General features: G+C 44.6%; 1 protein-coding gene across 3 annotated transcripts; it reads right to left on the minus strand.

The window, feature by feature from the left end:
- Positions 1-411: 411 nt before the first annotated feature.
- abcc10 (ATP-binding cassette, sub-family C (CFTR/MRP), member 10) lies at positions 412-16,112 on the minus strand. Of its 3 annotated transcripts, none has more exons than XM_021557084.2 (22): positions 16,017-16,098; positions 15,301-15,502; positions 13,640-15,008; positions 13,160-13,387; positions 12,708-12,864; positions 12,400-12,551; positions 12,214-12,293; positions 11,929-12,100; positions 11,584-11,682; positions 11,208-11,397; positions 11,017-11,094; positions 10,639-10,824; positions 10,411-10,543; positions 9,495-9,687; positions 8,463-8,806; positions 8,058-8,227; positions 7,175-7,293; positions 6,610-6,863; positions 6,306-6,451; positions 2,057-2,154; positions 1,752-1,864; positions 412-1,582 (listed from the first exon to the last, which is right to left on the minus strand). In XM_021557084.2, exons 2-22 carry the CDS (start codon positions 15,489-15,491, stop codon positions 1,447-1,449), a joined length of 4,608 nt encoding a protein of 1,535 aa, XP_021412759.2. In that variant the 5' UTR covers positions 15,492-15,502; positions 16,017-16,098; the 3' UTR covers positions 412-1,446. The 3 variants fall into 3 exon arrangements, with proteins under 3 accessions (XP_021412759.2, XP_021412757.2, XP_036796452.1); XM_021557082.2 differs by having other exon boundaries at positions 7,175-7,335; XM_036940557.1 differs by lacking the exon at positions 15,301-15,502 and having other exon boundaries at positions 7,175-7,335; positions 16,017-16,112.
- Between the last annotated feature and the right edge of the window lie 938 nt (positions 16,113-17,050).

A 17,050-nucleotide genomic window follows, 5' to 3' on the forward strand; every position in this document is an offset into this window, starting at 1 on the left:
TCTGACATACCAAGACAGGTGGAAAATAATAATTGTCTGTTGATAGAACAAAAATGCAGGTGTGCCAAAGAGTTGTCTGTTTCAAGGGAGGGGCTGCTAGGCGTTCATTCATGACTCATGGTAATTATAAGGCACAACAATGAAGGTGTGGCATGATCTAGGGATTACGACTTGAATAGAACTAATTTATGAGACATCATAACATTCTTACTGTGTAACCATACCTTTAAGGTGGGGCTACTCCTTCCAATTACCATTAAATGACAATTATGTAATCGCACTAACATTTTGATGAACCCAAACTCAACAAAATAATAACATGAGATGTGTAAATCATAGAAATTTGACGATTATGACGATTGTCATAATGATGTTCAAGCAAACTCAATAAATCTAAAAAGTGACCAGACGTGTAAAACCAGTGCAGCCATTTTATTTAGAATATGTTACACCTTCATATTACTGTACATGAGAGTACTGACCACTACTGAAAACGCTGCATGTAAAGGCGATTCTCCCTGAGATGTTCTCTCTTACAGTATATTACAAAACATTCTCAAATGACTGATATACAGTAGTTCTGCTACAGAATGGCTTGAAATCCTCAGACGTAACAATATTGTGAGGAGCTTCCAAACAAATGTGCTCTGTGTGAATGGTAAACAAATAGAAAAATAGTAACTTTAAATTGTCTTGATTTATCACAAATTATATTTGTCTGTAGCACGTCCGTACAGAAAACAGTGTGTAAACATGTGTTTTATCTATGTGAAGAATGTCCATTATTGTGCACTCTAGCTATACAGATCATACTGCCAACAGACCAGGTGCAAAAGGAATCTCAGACATTCATAAATGATTGACGATGCTGCAAAGTGAATGACTGACTTGTCTAGGAAGACAACTTTTCAGTCCAAATCATTATAGCGCTATAAAATACTCACTTCATACAAAAGCAATTAAAGTACTTTTTCATTGTTTCTTCATTACCTCTGTGCTGTTGACACCGACAGTTCTTTCGTACCACATTAACGTGTTTCATGAATAAAAAGCAGAGAAATTCCACATGACGCCCAGGTTAGAAAATTAACCGGACTTCCTAAAATGTAGTAAAAGAATAATCTCGCTCGGGTTGGTCTATTCAGACCGTACTCTCTGAGGTCAAATGTCAGTCGGTGGGCCTCAAGGCAGAAGTTGCCGCCCTTAACTACAGATCTAGGATCAAATTACCCTACAACAAATCCTAACCTTAACGATCATGGGGATAAAAAAATTATAATCTGACCCTGGACCAGTAATTATTATAGTGCCAACTTCTACCACCTCCATTGGACGGGTGGTTGGTTGGTCCACAGAGTCTGACCACCACTGGCCTCCTGTGGGGAAACAGAGAGAGATCCCCATTGACATTTCCCATTGTCATTAGTCCTCTGATAGCTTCTCTTCTCACTCTCCCCTCCCGCCAACCAGCTTGCAGAAAATGGAGTCGTCTCTTTGGCACAGATCAGCAGGGGTATCAAACTCCACCACCTTCCCAGAATGCATCACCAGCACCCTGTCTGAGTCCATGATGGTGTTGATTCTGGTGACAGAGAAAGAGAAAATCAAGGTGTCACTTTATTAAACTAGGACATCAAATTACGTTAAAAATGTACCATAAAAACTCAAGTTATGTATAATTCGTATAATGTATAATGTCTACTAAAGAACTTAAGATCATTATGTAAAGTTGTGTTCACTGAATCATTTACCTATGGGCAATGGTGAGGACGGTCTTGTCTTGAAACTTCTCTCTGATTGTCTGCTGTAGCAGTTTGTCAGTCTTTTGGTCAACGCTGGCTGTAGCTTCGTCAATGCACAGAATCTATAGAGAGGAAACAATGGTTGAGAAATAAAGCTATGCTAGTAATTGATATGAATGGTTGAATTCAAAGCCATGTTTGTAATTTATACAGATGGTTGACAATTCAAAGCCATGTTAGTATTTGGTATGGATGGATGAATTCAAAGCCATGTTAGCAATCGATATGGATGGATGGTGTGGGCTGGTTCTTACATTAGCTTCAGTCAGCAGAGCCCTGGCCAGACACAGCAGCTGTCTCTGTCCCAGAGAGAGAGACTTGCCCCGCTCTCCCACCTCAGCACCTAGACCACCTAAGATACACAAATACACTCACAGAGGTTAGTGAGGCCACCTGACCAAACTCTTACAGACACAAACATGAACTAATTACTACCTTCACTCTCTTCCTTTCCTCACTCTCCTTTACTTCCTTGTTCTTTCACTCTCACTTGGTTTGATACCAGGGGTGAAAGTAGAATTAATTTCTTACCGCACAGGACATACCACGTTTTTAACATTTTTAAATGGGTCTAATCTAGGGCTGTGGCGGTCATGACATTTTGTGATTTTAAAGCAAATAACTGCCTGTCTCACAGTAATTGACCGTTATGATGATTTTATTGTAGGAAGAATTCAATTGAACATAGCTGAATAAAATAGAAAGGATGTTTTCTCCAAACGATTTCTAAAGGGAGTACACGGCAGTAGGCTATAAGCACGAATGTTCCAAAATGCAATCAATTAGCGGGAAAACGCCATTCTCAAAAGTGGCTATTCTGTGTTGAGGGGTTAACAAAGAAACAGGGAACTTTAGTTGTGATACAAACGTTGGGCTATATGTTTTGATTTTTAATACTTTCTAAGGCTGCAAGATGCGACTAATGATGATTTGAAAAAAGTTGCATGAAAGGCATGAGCTCTGCTTTGTTTCTTGCACAGGCAGCACACACACTTCATCAGTCTCTCATTCACAATTTGACAAGCACTTGATAATGCCTAAAAATTTCCCGGTGGCATCCCCCTAGTGTGGCAGTAATGCCCCCTTAAAAAAAACAATGCCTTTTACGGCCAGTGGCGGTTGTGTGCTTGGTCTGAATATACAGTGCATTCTGAAAGTATTCAGACCCCTTCACTTTTTCCACATTTTGTTACGTTACAGCCTTATTCTAAAATGGCTTAAATTAATTTTGATCCTCAATCTACACACAATACCACATCATGACAAAGCGAAAACAGGTTTTTAGCAAATTTATTAGAAAATAAAAAACATTTTAAAAGCAATGAGGCTGATGCAACAGATCTGAACATTTAGCTTAAAATGTTGATAAGCTATTGGGCTATTTCTTCACATTATAAGCATAGCAATAAGTACACGGCGGTAGGCTATAAGCATGAATGTTCCAAAATGCAATCAATTAGCGGGAAAACGCCATTCTCAAAAGTGACCATAATGCGATTATGCATGTAATTCTTTATTATAAAAGGTGCATTTTTATGGTGAAAATGATTTTCCCCAAATGTGTAACTCACGCACTGCCTATGTACGTTAGGCTCTACACCGGTTGTAAAAATGGATTAATGAGCTTAAATTTGAAGAAGTTATTTGGCCACTTTAGTTGTGATTCAAACCTTATCAAAACATATAGGACTATGGGCTAGGCTACAGGAGTTGTTTCTTGCCTTAATGCACACAAGTGGGATCATTCACAAGTGAAGGACAAATAATGTCACCCATTAGACTATTCTTGATTTAATCTTGCCTTTACATATACTAAATCATTTGTGTCAAATTAGTTTTCATTTAGAATGGACCATTATCATGGACCTGTCTCGGAACAGGGGCAGGGGGAAAATACATGTCATCTATGCGCTTAAATAGCGAATGGAGTTTTCCCGTGGTTCATTTTAATGCCAGCCAGGTAGGCTATACTTCTGTTTTAAAGCAAAGTAATGTGTTTAATATTAGGAAAGCCTAGCCTATAGAAAGCTGATGGCCTCTATTAAAAAGAGGATCCCATCAAAACACTTTTCTCCCGCAATTGCATAGCCTATAGAAATGTTGCGCAACATGAGCTCATCGATTACGTTTGCATTGATGTCAGAGTGATTAGAAGGACAATAGAGTGCTGAGTACCAGGCAGTTAGCTAGTTTGGTAGGCTACTATTGATCATCAGCAGTATCAGAGCTTGGAGAAGCATAGTTACCATGACTAAACGGTTACGTGGAATTTGACTGCGTTCCTGGCTCGGGACTGCCGGTGTGGCGGTAATATGTTCAGCACTAGTCTAATCATAGAATGACACATAAACTCATCAAAAAATAAACATCCTCTCACTGGCAACTGCATTTATTTTCAGCAAACTTAACATGTGTAAATATTTGTATGAACATAAGAGTCAACAACTGAGATATAAACCGAACAAGTTCCACAGACATGTGACTAACAGAAATGGAATAATGTGTCCCTGAACAGGGGGGGGGGGGGGGGGTTCAAAATCAAAAGTAATAGTCAATGCAGCTGGTGGCCACACCAGATACTAAGTACTGCAGTGCATCTCTCTTCATGGACTGCACCAGATTTGCCAGTTCTTGCTGTGAGATGTTACCCCACTCTTCCACCAAGGCACCTGCAAGTTCCCGGACATTTCTGGGGGGGAATGGCCCTAGCCCTCACCCTCCGATCCAACAGGCCCCAGACGTGCTCGATGGGATTGAGATCTGGGCTCTTCGCTGGCCATGGCAAAACACTGACATTCCTGTCTTGCAGGAAATTAGCCATACTGCTCGTTCTGTGCGTGGTGGCATTGTCATGCTGGAGGGTCATGTCAGGATGAGCCTGCAGGAAGGGTACCACATGAGGGAGGAGGATGTCTTCCCTGTAACACACAGCGTTAAGATTGCCTGCAATTACAACAAGCTCAGTCCGACAATCCTGTGACACACCGCTCCAGACCATGACGGACCCTCCACCTCCAAATCGATCCCGCTCAAGAGTACAGGCCTCGGTGTAACGCTCATTCCTTCAACGATAAACACGACTCCGACCATCACCCCTGGTGAGACAAAACCGTGACTCGTCAGTGAAGAGCACTTTTTGCCAGTCCTGTCTGGTCAACCGACGGTGGGTTTGTGCCCATAGGTGACGTTGTTGTCTGGTGAGGACCTGCCTTACAACAGGCCTACAAGCCATCAGTCCAGCCTCTCTCAGCCTACTGCGGACAGTCTGAGCACTGATGAAGGGATTGTGAGTTCCTGGTGTAACTCGGGAAGTTGTTATTGCCATCCTGTACCTGTCCCGTCCCGCAGGTGTGATGTTCGGATGTACCAATCCTGTGCAGGTGTTCTTACACGTGGTCTGCCACTGTCTCTCTTGTCTCCCTGTAGCGCTGTCTTAGGCGTCTCACAGTACGAACATTGCACTTTATGTCCCTGGACACATCTGCAGTCCTCATGCCTCCTTGCAGCATGCCTAAGGCACGTTCACACAGATGAGCAGGGACCCTGTGCATCTTTCTTTTGGTGTTTTTCAGAGTCAGTAGAAAGGCCTCTTTAGTGTCCTAAGTTTTCATAACTGTGACCTTAATTGCCTACCGTCTGTAAGCTGTTAAGTGTCTTAACGACCGTTCCACAGGTGCATGCTCATTAATTGTTTATGGTTCTTCCTGGTTCATTGAACAAGCAAGGGAAACAGTGTTTAAACCTTTTACAATGAAGATCTGTGAAGTTATTTGGATTTTTACAAATTATCTTTGAAAGACAGGGTCCTGAAAAAGGGACATTTCTTTTTTTGCTGAGTTTAGATGCATAGATTACATATAGAATCCCTGTTAACTTTGAATGTGGCATAAAAACAACCAGTCATGAGGTTTTCACACGCACGTTTGGCCACTCACAATATAATTCCAGCATCCACCTGCAATTTGCTGAATGGAAAGACAAATCTGTTACAAAAAAAACTAAAAGTGTAATGACATTCGGCGATTGTCATTAGGCCCACCACACTTGTATCCCGAAATGATGCATCCAATGCTGTACGCACGCATCTCGGTCACTTATCTCCTCCGCCTTTCCAACATTTTAGTGTTTTCTTCGACTCGCTCATTTTCATGCAGCCGACATGTTAAATAATGGTATAATTGAATATAGTTTTCTTGGCATTTCCTTTAAATTATTGCGATGGGTCACGTTTTACTGGTATGACGTACCCCCACTATTTATTTTGTTGGTACTGGAATGTACCGGCTTACTTTCACCTCTGTTTGATACCCCTCTTCTCTCCATTGGTCTCTCATTCTGTTTGTCTGTTTAATTCAACTACTCTTCCTATTTCTCATCTGCTAGATCACCCTCTCATTTGCATAATTTATCATCTCCCTTCTATCACCATCACAATCTCCCTCCTCTACTGTCCTCAATCCTCTCTTCCCCCACTCTTTCTCTCCCACCCTCCCTCTCTCTCACCGATGCGGTTGATGACAGGGTTGAGGTGACAGTGTTCCAGGGCCTCCAGTAGCCGGGGGTCAGGGTGACGTCCACATGGGTCCAGGTTCTCTCTCACTGTCCCGCTGAACAGGAATGGGTCCTGGGGGATGATGGCCAGTTTGGACCTGAAGGGGGAGCCACAAATAAAGTGTAAAAAAATTCATCAAATTCAAATTCATCACCTATAAAGAGCTTTTATTACAGATGCACAGATCCCCATCATTATCAGTTGAAAAAAAAACATTAAAATCATATCACCACCATCATCTCTTAATCCTCTCACCTGAGCTGGGCCAGTCCCACCTGGCTGGTGTCCACTCCATCCAGTAAGATCTGACCCTGGTTCAGCTCCACCATGCGGAAGAGGGCCAGGAACAGGGTCGACTTGCCTGAGCCCGTCCGGCCTACCACCCCCACCTTCTCCCCAGGCCGGACCACCAGGCTCACCCCGTCCAGGGCGTTAGGCAGCCCCTCTCTGTAGGACAGCACGGCCCCACGGAACTCCACCCAACCCTGCTCCGGCCACGAGGTGGGCACCTATGGTAAAGTCGGAAGTAGATGGGTCCTCAGTCATTTAACAAATGTACTTGTTTTCTATTCCCCTGAATGGCCACTTCAGTAAGAAGTAACTGACCAGGCTAAAATACCCAAAGAACTTGAACAAATAGATGTAGTAATTTTAGAAATAACACCTATCCAACACCTCATAAAGACAGCTACTGAAAACCTGCCACATAACCTTCTAAAAGGTCTACAGAGTGGCTTACACTTCTGAAAAGAAAAAAAGCCTCAATGGGGTGCAACTGAGTAGCATGCTATAAGACACATGTCCTCACAGGACTCCTCACCTGTGGGTTGCTGTGTTGTGGCTCAGTGGGCAGGGTGGTGGAGTACTCCTCGGTGCGCTCCACACTCACCAGCTGCATCTCTGTCTGGGTAAAGTTGAAGATGAGGCCTGACAGCAGGCCTGTGATGGACAGAGCATAGGACAGGGACAGACCCACCAGACCTGGCAGGGAGAACAACCATTGGACAAACAGTTGTTATTAAGGCCTAGGCACAGCAAACAAGACATACACTGAGTATACTCTATACAAAACAATATTGCCCTCAGAACCGCCTCAATTCGTCGGGGCATGGACTCTATAAGGTGTCGATAGCATTCCACAGGGATGCTGGCCCATGTTGACTCCAATGCTTTCCACAGTTGTGTCAAGTTGGCTGGATGTCCTTTGGGTGGTGGACCATTCTTGATACACACTGGAAACTGTTGCGTGTAGAAAAACCCAGCAGCGTTGCAATTCTTGACACAAACGGAGCACCTGGCACCTACTACAGTACCCTGTTCAAAAGGCACTTAAATATTTCGTCTTGCCCATTCATCCTCTGAATGGCACACATACACAATCCATGTCTCAATTTTCTCAAGGCTTAAAAATCCTTCTTAAACCTGTCTCCTCCCCTTCATCAACACTGATTGAAGTTGATTTAACAAGTGACATTAATAAGGGATCATAGCTAACACCTGGATTCACCTGGTCAGTCTACGTCATGGAAAGAGGTGTTCTTAATGTTTTGTATACTCAAAGTACATGTACTGATACTATTTCTAGATTCTCCTCTACAGCAGCCTCAACAACTAGTAGACATCAACAGTGTAATCAAGGCCTGTGTTGTGCTAAACCTGTGCTGACTATGGGACACATGCTAACATGCTAGCTGGGTGCTCACCCGGGTCGATGGATTTGAACTGGTGCTGGACGACGGCGATCACGCTGATGCCCGTCACCACGACAACGCCGATCATCTGCAGGCGGATGTCCAGCCACTGCATGGCGGCGTTGCTAAGGAACAGACAGCGCTGGTTCTGCTCCAGACGCCTCTCGTTCTCCTCCTCAAATCTAGAGCCACAACAGACAGACGGAGAACATGAACCTCCTTCCAAAAAAACAACAACTATGTTTTGGCTTGGACCTTGGACTGGTCCTAGAGAGGTACAAGTTGAGCCGGCTTTTGTGCAAGCTCAGATCTAACCGCTAACACCCCTGATTCAACTAGCCAAATCAAGGTTGGTAACCACCAGATCTAGAGTGGGTCCAAAATATAAATTCCTCATTCTAACTTTACCGTCCTCACCTGGAGGCACTGGAACTTGCTCGGATGGTACCGAGGCCACTCAGCGTCTCAGAGAAATGTGAATAAACCGGCGAGAGGGTGAGGCTGCACAGACGCTTCAGGTCTCTGGATGTGTGTCGGTAGAAGCGCTGTGTGAGGTGGTAGAGCAGGCCCAGGGGCAGCAGGGCCACTAGGAACCAGGGCAGGCCGTAGCTCATCACTACCAGCATGCCCAGCAGGCTGAAGATGCTAGCCAGCAGGATGTTGAGGAAGAAAGGGAGAGTGTCATCCACGCTGTACAGGTCGGAGGAGAAGCGGTTAAGGACACGGCCCAGCGGTGTAGTGTCGAAGAAGGTAACTGTAGCCTGGATTGATATAGAGAGAGGCGGGTCAGGGTTAGTTCGGTGTGTTTGTATTCTATCATGGAAATGTAAACAGTAAACACTACAAACACGTGCATTAAGGTAGTCTAGCAGTCTGAACCACTGCCTTCAGATCACATATATGGCTGCAGCATGGGTTTGACTCCGGACCAATGCCTTTTCAGCCTAAAACTATCTTTCCCACTGTCTCACCTCTATCCAATAAAGCATTTTTGTTTATGTACAAAATAATATACCTTTAAAATAAATACTACAACGTGTATAAAACATATATATATATATTTTTTTACAAACAGTACCCACCACTAGGAATGTGTGGACAAAACAAGTACACTGTAAATTATCTACAGAACATCAACTCTCACACAGTAGAGGCTGGAATGGATAATGGTTGGAATGGAGTCAATGGAGTGTTATCAACCACATGGAAACCACGTCTTTGAGATGTTTTATACCATTCCATTGACACCATTCCAGCCATTACTATGAGCCATCCTCCCCTCAGCAGCCTCCACTGCTCTCACAGCATGAGTTGAACCGTGATCATTTTTCAGAAAAATCATAGTTATGCTATAAAATGTAAAATACTGCTTTTGCATGATTGAAACCATGACCATGGTCATGACTAAACCAGTTTCCCGAGGGGTCAACTGAACAGAAGACGCTCAACCTTGAGGACTGTGTCAAGCAGCCTGTTGTGGACGACCGATGCTGCATGGATGCCTCCAAAGGCGAAGAGGAAGGCTCGGAAGGCGGTGAAGACCGTGTTGGCACCCGCAATGGAACAGTAAACTGTCAGATAGAACTTCACCTCCGAGCTCATGTTGGCGAAAGCTGTCGTTTCCATAATATTGACAGGGAACCTGGGGATAAAACACACATTTGAATCAATCTTGTCATGCGTGTGTGCTGCATCATGGAAGTCTCTGCGATTTGACACCTAATCCATTTACTGCACAATCTAAAGGATTTAGATTTAGAGGCTCTGTAATATCAATGGAGAGTACCTAAGTGTGACTTAAAGCAGTGTGGAGTCATAAGTGGTGATGGGTTCTGACTCCTAAACTTGAAATATGGAGTGCCATAGTCTGGTTTCTACACCAGAAGTAAATGGTTATCTGTAGCAGGAATGTATATGGTGGAGGCAGTTAAGCTTGGAATGTACTGAGTAAAGGAAAGGCAATCACACCGTTGCAGTCACTGATAAGGGTGGAGAGCTGTGGTTTAGTGAGGAATGTGGGGCAGAGGTCAGGTCAGATTAAGGGAGAAGGAACTGTTTATTGCCCGCATCACTTAACTTCCTGCCTAGCAATAAAGATGTCACGTTTAGAGAAGAGGAGGATACTTCACCCAAATTGGGGTATATATACTCGTGCTGGGGGAAACTCGTGCTGTTTTTGTCTGCTCAGCTGTCCGACCCTTTGGGTGAATAAACTTGGTTTGAGCTTTTATAGTTGCCCATCAGTTTTTGCCATGTTATTTAGAACCTAACAGTGGATTATATAAGAGGAATGACACTGCATATTCTGAGTAATTTAATCTTATCCAGTGTATCAGTCTCAACATTCTAACAACATCTAACTTACATTAGTCCTCCAGGAGAGAATAGCAGCAGGTGTGGTGAGCTGTAGGCAGGCAAGAGAACACTCTGGGTGGAACCATTGTTCTTTAGGTTAGAGATCCAGTGGGACAGCCACCAGTCAGACACATTCTTAGAGGCTGAGACAGAGACAGCAAAATGTCAAATTCATAAACAATCCAGCAAAGGCAACAGAAGTGTGATGTCATATTAAGGCGCCTGGTGGTAGCTGTACTTTGCATGAGGAGTAGGGACAGCAAGATGGAGACAGCCAAGGCCCCTCCTACCGCTCTCCAGTAGGTGTGGTAAACCTTCCAGGCCAGCCCGCCCACCGCCTTCTGCTCCTCCCTTGACAGTGAAGACTCCTCCTCCGCAAACAGCTCATTGGACGGACCCTGCTTCTCCTCTCGCTCAATGACATCTGATTCAAGTCAGAACGCAAATAAAAACACCTGCCAATTTTTCCATGGAGTGGTCCATCACTCAATTCAACAACAAGGTTTAGATAATAATCAAATGGACTTTCATTCCTCTGCATCAGTGATATTAGCACTGTGTTGCAAGCAATATATTCCAAAACACAACGCTAAGAGACATAAATGACTACTGGTACCTTTCTCCTTTGCATTACTGTCATTCTTCCGGTTCTTGGGCACTGCTTCTACCAAAGGAAGGACCTCTTCAGGTGTACCTATTTAAAACGAATGAGAAGGACAGAGAGTTTATTCAGACATATGCATTTGCACAGAAATGTAATTCATTATTCCATTATCAATTGAAGAACGTAAGGCCAGAGTTCACTACCTGTTTTAATAATTGTTCCATTGTCCATGAGAATCACCACATCAGCTTTGTCCACAAACTCTATGCGGTGGGTGCATAGGATTCTGGTCTTGCTCCTGAGGATCCCCATGATGCATCTCTCCATGAGGTGATGGGCCACGTCAGAGTCTACTGCTGCCAGTGGATCGTCCAGGAGGAAAATGTCTTTCTCCTTGTTCGTTTAAAAGAGAGATTGACATTCAATACAAAAAGCAAATTATTTAATGTTTTCTGCCATCCATACTTCTAACCTGGCAAAAGCTTGCTTGTTAAATAAAGTTGGAGATTCACTGATACACAGTCTCTGTCTTTTCTAGATGGCTGTTGTGTTACCATGGATTCTGGTGAGGACTCTTACCATGTAAACAGCTCTGGCCAAGGCCAGGCGAGCTTTCTGTCCTCCACTCAGAGTCACTCCGTTCTCTCCCACCTCGGTCCTGTCCCCATTAGGCAGAATCTGGACAAACAAGACAATTCAGTCAAATATTTTCATATGCACCGAGTTTGGAATTTGTGTTTAACAACATTCGTTGGATATATAACAAATATATTAGAGGTTGGTCAAGTAAAGTTTGGACTGGGCCTAAATAAAAATGGAACATGGGATAAAGCTAGCAATGAGGTTGTCTATGAGGATAAGAGAGATTGAAGCAGAGAGAGAGAAACAAATAAAGAAAGTGAAAAAGAGAGGTGAGTCTCTCACATTGAGGTCGTCCGTGAGCGCACAGGCCTCCACCACGGCCTGGTAGAAAGAACTGTTGTAGTCCTTGCCAAACAGGATGTTGTCCCGAACTGTTGCATGCTGGATCCACGGCTCCTGAGCGGCTAGACCAAACCCATCCTCCCTGCCCTGGACGTATACATCACCTCCACGCCTACAGAGGGAAGTAACAACTCAACGATAGATCCAAAAAGGTCATTGAAATAAACCAACAAAACAAATTTACTTGAGCTTTGTAAGCTTTGTAAATGAGGCGGTGAGCACTACCGGTTGAGTTCTCCAGTGATGGCTGCCAGTAAGGAGCTCTTCCCACAGCCCACCTTGCCCACCACAACAACTAGGGATCCCTGGCAGACAAGAAAAAAAAATACTACATCTTTGCTGTGATAAGATGGTAGACCCCATGATTTCCAAGCTGTATAGGTTACATAGTTTGTGATGCAGGGTACACACCTTAGTGATGGATAGGTTGAGGCTATGGAGCATCAGACTTCCTTTGGGGGATTCAGTATCAGAGCTTGTGGGGTGGTCTGGCCCCCCAGGCCCCTGCCATGAGAATATGCCCTGACTCATCACAATGGTGTCCTGGGGGTCCTCAGGGGCCACTGTAAGTTGGAGCCACAAAGTCAATGAAAAACATTTCATGCACATATTTGCATATCTCACTTTCATAGACACAGTTATTGCACATGTATTAATTAATAATGTATGTACAAGCAAAATGTACTTTATTTATGCTGAGCACGCACACACACACCTACCGAGACTGAAATATGCATCGAGGTCCTGGTTGGGAAGCTTGAGGAAGCGTTGGATACGGTCCAGGGACACCTTGGCCTCCAGGGTGCCGTTGAGGACCCAGGGGAAGCTGTTGAGGGGGACGATCAGCATGCCCACTAGGGCCAGAGTGGTGAACACCTGCAATGGAGGAGGGAAAGTGTCCCTATTCGAATTAGTCTCATGCACCCACATCATCATTGTGTTCCTGGGTATCAGTTAGGTCTTTCAATAGCTAGTATGTCTGTTCCAATGTCCATTCTAGCATAGCCACCACTTGGAATGTTCTATCCGAAACATTACTTCATACAAGGTGGTATTGCTAGTGAGGACATTGGAACAGATTGATTGCAAAATATTTTGCTCACTTTTAAATGGAAACTACTATCGGATGAAGCACTCTAGTTTCACAAAATGAAATATGGACCATGCCTACCGTGGCTGCAGTGAGCTCATGGCCGAGCAGCACGTATGTGACAAAGGTGATGATAGATATGACTATGGGTAGAGATCCCCAGGTGTACACGCACACAGCATCCAGGTACTTAATGGCCTTGAGGTGGGACAGCTCTTGCCCCCGAAAATCTGCTATCTTCTGGGCAAAGTAGGCCTCCCAGTTGTAGAACTTGATGACTCGTATTCCAAAGAGGACCTCTGTCATTAGCTGGAAGGTAAGGACAGGGCAGACAGACGACATTGTTGAGCTCACATCTTTAGGTGAAACGTCTGCAAGCAGTTTCGCAGCTTGACATCGAAGACTTTTAATATAAAAGCTATAGAAGTTGTATGTTGTAATTACTACTTCATTACTACTTAATAGCACTGCTCTAAACAATAAAAATAATAGCATTCATATAGGTGTTGCTATGGTTGGAGTGTTAAGATAAAAGTAGAAGATAGTCAAAGAATTTCTCACCTTGACACGACTATCCTTATGTGTGAGCATGTGCTTGTTATTCTCCATGATCTTCGAGGCCAGCACCTTATTGAGCGGCACCAGCAGCAGAGCCACACCCAGTCCTCCTAGGAAGGCCAAACCCACCTGCAGGTAGAGCAGGTAGAGGGCAATGGAGAACTGGAAGGGCAGACTCCACACCTCGTGGAAATTGTTGAAGAAGTTGATCACGTGGTCCGTGTCCGTGCTCATGAAGTTGACCACCTCGCCCAGGGTGAACCGCGCTACCAGGCTGCCGCCACTGACCCGCAGTGCTTTCCCGTAGATGGCGGAGATGAGGGCGGCGCGCGCTGAGAGTGAGACCTTCGAGACTTCGAAGGCAAAGATGTTCCGGATAAGGGCAGAGAAGAAGGTGCTGAAGAAGAAGCCCGTGGCACACCAGGCCCCCTGGCTGACGGGGGCCCCCTCCTCTTCCATGTAGTGCACCAGGCTGCTGAGGAGCAGGGGTCCTGCGAAGCTCAGCATGTTGCCCGCTAGCTTCAGCACACCAAGCAAGTAGTAGCGTAGCCCGAAGGCTTTGTGCAACACTTTTAACAGTCCTACCTCCTCCACTGCTATACCCTCCTGGAGGGGTGAAGTCCATGTTCTGTTCTGTAGGCTCTTGTTTGCAGGCCTGGGTGTAGTGTTCCTTCTCTGTGTTGCTTCCCTCAGTTGGCAGTCCTCCCAGCAGCGGAGGAAGTGTCGGCGCACTGCGCTGGTGCGGAGCCTCCGGGGAAGGAGATAGACATTGCATGGCCTCTCCAGCTCCCCACGCCGGCCGCGCCTCAGTAGAGGGTTCAACCACAGGTACATCAGGCGGGAGATGAAGCTACTGCCATCCTCTGCCACCACCTCTCCCGTGTCCTGGTAGGAACTCTCTGGGATGAGGAGAGAGCTGTCTGCATCATTGACGGACATGGAGGTGTAACTCCCTTCACCGACGCAGGGAGCAACGAAGGCCAGGAGGTAGACCAGGAGAGAGAGTCCCCGGGTGACTGCGAGCACCAGCCGTGCCACTCTAAAGGGCTCTGCCAGGTCCAGGTAGGTGGCCTTATGGGCGTAAGCCAGCAGGGTGACCACCAGGTTAGGGATAGGCAACAGGACCAGCAGTAGTAACACAGAGGGACCCCTGGTTCTTCTATAGATGGACCTCTGGAGGACAAGCAGGGCCCCAAAGTGGACCAGCCATGCCAGGATGGCACATCCATCAGCCAGGATGTCCAGGTACATGTCCCCCCGGTGGAGGAGGACCACCAGGACCAAGTCCACCACGAAGAGCAGGGTCACCAGCAGGGCTGAGGCCACCCTGAGGCCCCAACCACACGGGGGAGAGGGCCGGAGGAGGCTGCATCTGTGTAATGCAAAAGGATAAAATGGTCGATGAACTGTCTGAAATATGGCCTGGCTAGATATAATAGATATAATAAAGATGCCAATCTACAGAAAGGGATCTAGTACAGACATGAACTTACTGTTCTGGAGGTAGAAATCAAACATCTTTATTTTACCTAGGTACACGTAGGTACAATATGTGGGTCTGTATCGCATACTACTGTATGTGCTGTAGGATTAATAGTGGCCAGAATGTTTTAGCCTATGCCTTGTGATTTTGTGAGGGGCCTGACTGTGTGACCTAACATTACCTCTGAGCACTCAGGTAGCAGGCACTGAAGACGGCCACTACAGCGTGAGCCAGGGCTCCCAGAACCAGCTGGTTAAAACAGGGGCTGATGGCTCCATCCCGCCACACTGGGAACGGGTCAAGGGTGTCCGTGTGGCACAGGCCAGAGAACAACTCACTGGGGCCAAAATCAGCCACCACACCTCTCCCCATTCTCCAAGCATCTAGGGAAACGTTTATAAACATTGCAGATATCTATACTACTTCTGTAATTCGTTTTTCAGCCGGTCTGATCAAATCTGTCAGCAACACTTGCAGTTGACTACAACCAGGCCTACCGGTGTTTAGCTCGTCAAACAGGTTGGGCTTTTAAGGGTGAGTTCACATAGGCTACAACACAGTTCTGTACTAGCTAGTTACAGTACATATGTAGCTAAATGTTTTGTTTTGGCTGGTCATAAGAAATGTGTTTGTGTCTCTATAAGCAGTCTACCTCTATGATTCAGTTGTACATGGTCTAGCTAGCTAGCTAGCTGTCACTGTCACTAGTCAGCCACACTTGCTTAGGGGGACATTTGTAAACATTGGAATGAGTGGCTAGCAAATCTCTCACCAGCGGCGTGTGTTATTGTTCGTCAAGTTAATTAATCATTTCCTTTTGCATGATATAAAGCGTATATATAGCAAGACTCTCTCTGCAACTTGGGGTAACACAATTGTCAAGAAAAATTGAAATACCTGTTCACAGCTTTGGATTCATGGGGGAACGTAGCATCAGCAGTGTTACAACTTCCGGTCACGCGCCACATGTATGTTTTCTCCAAAGCACAGGGCGCATTGAATTCAATGCACTAAATATTGTATCTCTAAATGACAGGGGTTTACGAACCATAACTAAAAGAAAACCACTTTTTTATTTATTTTGTAAACACTCTAAAGCAAATTTCATTCTAATCCAGAAGACTCGCTCCTGCGATTCAGATTCTAGTTTTTGGAAATCACAATGGGGAAATACTGTTTATTATAGTCACGGGTCTTACCACTCAGCTGGTACTATGATATTGCCTCATACATTCAGAGGTGATATTTCAGAGTCTTGTATGTCCAAAGATGGGAGATGGGTTATATTGATCTCCAAACTAGATACGTGTTTTTTATTATATGCAATGTGTATAGGTACAACTCTTACCTCAAATAAGACTGATAAGCTTACTGAGCTGCAAAACAAGTACACAAATGCATGGCTTATAATAGCTGGAGACTTTAATGAAACACCTTATAACTCTTTAGATATATTTCCACCTAGAATAGCGCAAAGATCTCAGAATAGTGACATCATAACCTAATTTTGCAATAAACTGACAGTGATTGATGCATGGCGCTTCTTTAATACACACTTGAAACGAATACACCTATACCTGTGTAATAGGTAAACGATGGTCAAATCCACAATCCCATTTCCCCCCCACTTTTACAGTATGTACAAGTAAGCCATAAAACCTGCTCCTTTGACTGATCATACAATTATATTATTTAAGTTAAGAATGTTCAGAAAAATCCAGTGGCGTTCCAGAATACTGGAAATGTAATAATTCACTCCTAAGTTATCCAGTCTTGAACAAGAGCTTAAAGAACTTGATCATTGACTCGTTTAATTTAAATTATTTTAGAACCAAAGCATGGAAGTAGCTGGGAAATATTTAAATTCAAAGTAAGATATATCGCTATTTCACGCAGTAAGGAATTAAAGTAGCAAAAATGTTTGAAAGAAT

This window comes from Oncorhynchus mykiss, chromosome 13 (assembly GCF_013265735.2).
Source record: "Oncorhynchus mykiss isolate Arlee chromosome 13, USDA_OmykA_1.1, whole genome shotgun sequence".
Taxonomy (NCBI): domain Eukaryota; kingdom Metazoa; phylum Chordata; class Actinopteri; order Salmoniformes; family Salmonidae; genus Oncorhynchus; species Oncorhynchus mykiss.

Bases quoted from the DNA above. Each gene is read 5' to 3' on its own strand.
- abcc10 (XM_021557082.2), bottom strand. From the start codon at position 15,491: ATGGGGAGAGGTGTGGTGGCTGATTTTGGCCCCAGTGAGTTGTTCTCT. The intron at 7,336-8,057 runs GTGAGCACCCAG...TCTCCCTGCCAG, and splicing joins GTTCAAATCCATCGACCCGG to GTCTGGTGGGTCTGTCCCTG. The intron at 1,583-1,751 runs GTAAATGATTCA...CTCTGTCACCAG, and splicing joins GTCCTCACCATTGCCCATAG to AATCAACACCATCATGGACT.